This window comes from Chrysemys picta, chromosome 15, assembly GCF_011386835.1.
Source record: "Chrysemys picta bellii isolate R12L10 chromosome 15, ASM1138683v2, whole genome shotgun sequence".
In the NCBI taxonomy this organism is placed as follows: domain Eukaryota; kingdom Metazoa; phylum Chordata; order Testudines; family Emydidae; genus Chrysemys; species Chrysemys picta.
Window position 1 is genome coordinate 30,148,976 of NC_088805.1, and position 6,618 is coordinate 30,155,593.

General features: G+C 46.6%; 1 protein-coding gene across 1 annotated transcript; it reads left to right on the top strand.

The window, feature by feature from the left end:
* The first annotated feature begins 1,264 nt into the window (after nt 1-1,264).
* On the top strand, nt 1,265-5,692 carry ISCU (iron-sulfur cluster assembly enzyme). The gene is made up of 5 exons (XM_005298571.5): nt 1,265-1,458; nt 2,151-2,264; nt 3,099-3,209; nt 4,053-4,131; nt 5,125-5,692. The coding sequence occupies exons 1-5, from the start codon at nt 1,360-1,362 to the stop codon at nt 5,220-5,222; spliced, it is 501 nt and encodes a 166-aa protein (XP_005298628.1). The 5' UTR covers nt 1,265-1,359; the 3' UTR covers nt 5,223-5,692.
* Nucleotides 5,693-6,618: the final 926 nt, after the last annotated feature.

Consider the following 6,618-nt stretch of genomic DNA (forward strand, 5'->3'; position numbering starts at 1 on the left):
GGAAGGTCGCCCTAGCCATGGCTTGACGATAGGGGGAGGACCCAGGCTTGGCCGCCATATTGTGTGTGGCAACAGGCTCAAGAGCTTGTTTGGGCTTTCTGATGAGCTCAGTCCATAGCAAATGGCTCAGGTCCTGCTGCCGTGTCCCCGCTCATCCTCCCCCCACCACTGCAGGATTCATCATCATAACTGAAAATTCAGTAAACACGGGGGGGGGGTCCACTGCACAGGAAATTAAATACTCATTACTGTATTTATAAAGTTCCCTCGGCTGCAACACTGGAGATACGGCATGGGGATTAAATATAGTAGTAATGTGTCCTGTGTTTGCAAAGCTCCCCCATCCCACTTGGCCCCTTACTGGGGACACTGCAAAGAAATTAAAATAATAACTATTTGCAAAGCTCTCTCCATCCTGTCCAACCACGGGGTTCAGGGTGCTGTCTAAAAACTGATACACTAGCAATGCATCATATGATAGCAAGGTCTTAAAGATGTTGGGAAAGGGAACATTAATTCCTCAAAAAGCTTGATCCCGCGGTTTGCACTCACTCCCCCGAAGCCAAATAAAACAGCCAGTAAGGAACAAAACAGACCAACAGGAGAGCTATTGCATTTAGCTTTCTGATAGTGAATCCTCGCTAGCTAGCTGTCAAACTACAGCACAGTACAGCAAATTGGGGGGGGGGGGCAAATTCAGGCTTGGGATAAACAGCATGCGAGGCAATCATCTGTCAGGGTGAGTCCTGTGGAGGGCTCTCAACATCAGGACAGAGACTTGGAATTGAGATCTGAAGTCACTGGGGAGCACAGGGTCTGTTAGCATTTGTACCAACTGGAGCTTCTGCAGGGATTGTGGCTTCAGTCCTAGAGTGCTCGCTCTACCCCTCAAACACGTCCTTAACCGACATGCATCATCTTCGCTGGATCGAGGCTTGAGTGAATCGCAACAATCAAACCCGGAGGGCACACACGCGCGGTGCAACGGGCCGGGTCTGCCTGCGCCGGGGTGGCGGGGGCTGGCTGGTCACGCGCATGTGGAAGGGGGGAGGTTGAAGACGGCGGCTGGGTGGGTGCAGCGCCGTGAGCGGCGGGAACCCTGCAACGTGCGCAGAGGGAGGGGCCGTTTCCCAGGCTCCGAGCAAAGGGCGGCCCCGGCCCCAGGCAGCACAACAATGCGGCGCCGCAGCGGCAGGGATGGGAGGGGCGGGTACGCGCCCTCCGCGACCTCCGATCACGGCCTCGCGCCCGCCTCGCGAGGGGGCGGGGCCGGCGCACGTAGGGGTCACGTGGGGCGCGGCGGGGCGTGACGTAACGCTCTCCTAACAGTGCGCAGAGGGGTGGGGGGATGTCGGGAAGATGGCGGCGCTGCGGATAACGGGGGGTCGGGCTGTTGCTGCGCTGCTGAGACCCGGACTCATGGGGCTGGCGGATCCCACCGCGGGGTATCACAAGAAGGTCGGTGCGGGGCTGCGGGTGCCGGGCTGGGGGGGCGGAACTGGGGGGGAGGGAGCAGCATTGGGGGCTGGGAGGATGTGGAAGGGGGAAGGGACTGGGAGAGAGGGAGCAGCATTGGGGGCTGGGGGGGTCGGACTGGGGGGTGAGGAAGGGGGAAGGGACTGGGGGAGAGGGAGTAGCATTGGGGGCTGGGGGGGTGAGGAAGGGGGAAGGGAGTGGGCGCAGCATTGGGGCTGGGGGGGTGGGATTGGGGGGATGTGGAAGGGACTGGGGGAGAGGGAGCAGCATTGGGGGCTGGGAGGATGTGGAAGGGGGACGGGACTGGGGGAGTGTGAGCAGCATTGGGGGGTGAGGAAGAGGCTGGGGGCAGGATCCTGAAAGTTGTATGGGGACCTTAAGAGTGGGAGATGAGAAGGGGGTCTGGCTGTTGGGGGATAAGGGAGCTTATGAACCCCCATGCACTGGCTGAGAGCCCCTATCTTTGAGGATGGGTCAGCTGTGGGGGTTATTAGCTGTGTGCCTTGCCATGCGCTGGGCTTTGTCTGATGCATGTTTTAAACGGTGCAGGCTTTATGAGCACTTTCCTGGCTGGGGACTGTAGACACCATAGTCATTGCAGATCAAATTCCCTTGTAGGAATTTGTTAGTCTCTAAGGTGCCACAAGTACTCCTGTTCTTCTTTCTTCTTGTAGGTAGTGGATCACTATGAGAATCCTAGAAATGTGGGCTCCCTTGATAAGAGTGCAAAGAACGTTGGCACTGGATTAGTGGGTGCTCCTGCCTGTGGCGATGTTATGAAACTACAGGTGAGCTTACAAATACATAACAACAATGCCCCGCTTATTTCTGTGTGGCTAAAAAAATGCTGAATTTTGTTATCTAGTGACTTGAAGTTAAGCTCTAGTCACTGAGAGAGAATTCTAGTATAATTAATATTATGAATTGACCACACTGATTATGTTGATAATCATAAGTTGTTTGCAAGAAAGAACAGCTGATGATGAGACAAAGTAACATTACAAAATGGAAGCTGTGGACTATGAGCTTGTTACTCTTAAATGAGAGCCACCTAATCATGACACTTCTGTCAGAGAATTTTCATCTAATGGTATTACAAGTGGTACCTTATGCTAGAGTGAGGTTTCTGTCTTGTTTATACATCTGATAGCACTTTGTGAACGTTCACTGTTTCCCATGTATTGTCATTTTTCCCATTGTTGTTTTTGTGGGTTCTTCACACAACATAAAGGGGTGGGGGAATTAAAAAAGGAAAAATGTTCTGGTAAAACCACAAAAAATAACAGGAGGATTCAGGGGCAGGTGTCAGACCTGCAGACTGCTTTTGACTCACCTTTTGCAACTAAGTAGAGTATGTCCTCTGACCAGTAACTGCAGGCTTAAACCATTAGTAAAATTATTTTCTATTTCTAGAACTAAAACGTAAATGTTTTACAACATTCCTTGCCTCAGTCATAGGCCCTACGTATCCTGCTTCACTGGACACCAGTGAAAAGGGAATCTTGCCCCTGACTTCTAGATGACTAGGCTCAAATTAAACCATTATCCAGTTGAGTCCTCTTCAGTGTTGTTAGTACAAGCATGTGATCTAAACGGAACTGATGTCATTGAAACTCTTGCAGGTTGAAGTGGATAAAAATGGAAAAATTATTGATGCAAGATTCAAAACATTTGGCTGTGGATCGGCAATTGCCTCAAGCTCATTGGCCACAGAATGGATTAAAGGGAAAACGGTAAAACTGACTTCACACCTATGAGAGCATATTACACAGGAGCCGGCAGCGGTCTCCAGCGATTGCTATTAATGCTACACCCTCCAGTATCCGAGACCAGATGTGGAATAGTGGTCTGAAAAGCATAGTCTGGCGATGACATTTTACCTAGCGTGAATTTTTTTTCTAGAATGAGGGAGATTAAGAATCTCTTCCATCTCTAGCATGGGAATTTGACTTTTCTAGTTCAGTAGTTTTAATTTCCATTTCTGGAAAGGCAGCTCTTACTCGGGTAGCTGGATGATTTTCAGAATGGCCAGAGCTTACATAGCCAGAAATAATGTATGTATATTCTCTTCCACACAAGCACCAGGACTTCTTCCAACAACTAAGCAGCTCTTCTGAGATTATTTAGGTTTCTACCTATCCTTTCCCCATCAGTCTAAAACATCAAGTTGTCAGTCTTATGCACATAGTGCCGTACAGCTGTAAATGCACGAACTGCCAATATAGGTTCCTTGTAAGGTCACAACCTAGAACACTAGTGTGTGCCTCGACTTCGGTCATCTGCAACTGTTCATTTGAAAACCTTTTCCTTAAAGCTGGTATTTTGGGATGGAAGGAGAATGGGAAAGATGTTGATGGGGTGGTTATGTCAATTTGTTTATACACAGTCCTTTAAAATACTTGTGCACAATCGTTGAGTATAACAAAATAATAATTCTTCCTATGTTTCTCTCTGAACCCCCATCCTGAAGGCTAGTCCTCAAAACACCCCTTTCACAAATCTGTGGCACATGTACACCACCTAAGGTGTTTGGTGGCAAGCAGTCAATCGTATATTAACAGGTTTATACATTTCAGGTTGACGAAGCCTTGAAGATCAGAAATACTGATATTGCTAAAGAGCTGTGCCTTCCTCCAGTTAAACTACACTGTTCTAGTAAGTCACAAGTTAAATACCGATTGTTTAAACACTGAACTATTTTAAAAATTAAAATCTATGTTGTCAGACAAAGCCCAGAAACATGGTACAACTCTAGCTCTTATTATTGAGGTCTCTAGGTATTTGCAGAGGACTTACATGGGTGCATCAGGATGTATCTAGTGTTACCTGTCTTTTGAGTCTGCCATAAGTTCTCCCAAGTCAAGTGCCCAGTTCTACTGATCTCTTTTTAAAGGTGACCTGCAAAAGAAACAAATCGGGGGTTGGCTGTTTTGGGAGGTACAATGGGGGCCTAGAAGACATTCTGCTTTTATTTTTACATTAGAAACCAGGTCTTTCATCTAGAAGAGTCTGTGGTGACTAGAGAACTAGTAAAGTGACATCAAAGAGCCAAAAATGGAAACCTGAGCTTTTAATCAGAAGGAGTCTTGTCTGACCAATTTTCCTTTCTCCAAAATATTAGTCATGAACTTTAAAGATTCAGGACCCCTTCCCCCTCAATGTAAGTCTAAGTTCAGAAGCAAATGATGACCAGAGTTGACGTTTCTGATGCTGGTATGGCAAAGCAGAAAAGATGGCATAGGCCCCGTTTTTAAAAAAAAACCCTCCTTTGTTAGCTCCCTTGAAAGGAAAAGGAACATAACCCAGATTAAGGATGTTGAATGAGAGAGCTGTGCAGTCAGTTGGCAAATGGAAGAGGGGGGAAGGTGGGGATGTCTGTCTAAAACGTCAGTTAATTCCTCAGACAATTAAAAGCATTTCCTCAACTAAGGAATAGTGCAGGCCGGAGCCAGAGCAAGCTTTGCTGTAGAATCACTTCTCCTGTATCCCAGTTGGGACCTGCAAGAAAATCTACCCTTCTCTGTTTCTGCTGGTGGCTCTGTTGTATAGTCGCACCGTGTCTTTGACCCATTTTTAGAAAGTGGATCATTTTTCCCCCTTTACTTACAAACCAGTTTCAAAGTGCTCGTTCTCTCTTTCGCTTTTCAGTGCTAGCTGAAGATGCAATCAGGGCTGCTCTGGCAGACTACAAGTTGAAACAGGATCCTAAGAAAGAAGAGCCAGAGAAGAAAGCAGCCAAAGCCTAAACCTGTGTGAGACGAAAGCTGGCTTTCTCGTTCCACTGAAATGTGCAGTGCAGTTACTTTAGATGTTAGCGATGAGAACCAGTGCAGTACTAAATGAAGCTGTAAGAGACGCACAATGTTTCACTGGTCCACATGTATTAAACCACCCTTGTGGTGCTCAAATGACTGGAATTTTTTTTGAGCTTATTTCAGCACACGCTACTGTCCTGTCTTGACTTCATATTAAGTGTACGGGTGAAGGAGACAGAGCTCTGAGTGTGACAGTTGAGTTTTCAGCAATGAAAATCCTGGGGTTTCAAATGTTGCAAGGGCTAAAATTCATAGACTAAATGTATAGTTTTGCCTAAAGTTTTGTATAGAGAAGGGTTATATTGGAAAGCGTTTTGCCTTGATCTGAATGTTTATGCAGGAAATTGCAGATCAGTTTTATTGCATATGCTGTATATAATATATTAAACAATCTATGGCAATTTCTGTTGGGTACAGTTCTGTTGAAAGTCCATTTCTCTGACTCTTTGGGGCATTCATATCCATCCACCCTACAGTTCGTTTCCTAGCATTTCAAAACTTAGGAAATATCTGTTTAGAGGCTACTTTAAAAAACACCCCTGTTTCATCCTATGGCATTTAACAACCAAAAACTGAATTGAAAGAGCAGGTAATGGCCACTAGAAGGCAGTACATTCATGAGCTGTTAAGAATAGGCAGGCACAATATACTGATTTTTCTAGTTCAAGTACCACTTTCGCCATCAGTCTATGCAGTAGTTTAAACAAGGGGTACCAAATGTGAGAGGTGGACCTTTGAACACTAGGTCACCAGGCAGGCAGACAGGCTGGCCACATGGCACCTGGAATTTTTCCAGTAATGCCCTTAGGGTTTGTTTAGCTTTTTTTTTTTTTTTTAAGTTTCCTTCCCTCAGAAAATGTTGAGTTTCTAACTTTTCATTTAGATTTAGAAATGCAAATTTTTTCCCAGCAAGGAAGTTCTGGTTCCCTCCTATCTTAAGAAGGCAAATTAAAAACACATTTTATTAATAAATCCTTGTTTGGTGGGGCCTTGTCTAATGGGTTTTGAGTACTGGAAGCTGGCATTACTCCAGATGCTTTGTAAGCCTGTGTTGGGGGGTGGGAACAATATGTTTGTCTATAGGCAGCGTTATATCAAGAAAAAAGTGTGTATTAAATGTTACACATCCCCTCCTTTTCTGTATGAAGGGAGCAGGCACTGGGCCGTTCCTTCTCCAGTCTAATGCAAAAGAGGGTACTAGCCCATTAGTGCTGCAGGGGCTGAGGCTGTTCATGGGGGAAAACGGGAGAGAAAACCGCTCCAAGGGAGGGTGGTGGGGAGGACCCGGGGAGGCAAGAGCCACCCAACGCCGGTAGGCTGGTGTTGA

Bases quoted from the DNA above. Each gene is read 5' to 3' on its own strand.
- ISCU (XM_005298571.5), top strand. From the start codon at position 1,360: ATGGCGGCGCTGCGGATAACGGGGGGTCGGGCTGTTGCTGCGCTGCTG. The intron at 3,210-4,052 runs GTAAAACTGACT...TATACATTTCAG, and splicing joins AATGGATTAAAGGGAAAACG to GTTGACGAAGCCTTGAAGAT. The intron at 4,132-5,124 runs GTAAGTCACAAG...TTCGCTTTTCAG, and splicing joins AGTTAAACTACACTGTTCTA to TGCTAGCTGAAGATGCAATC.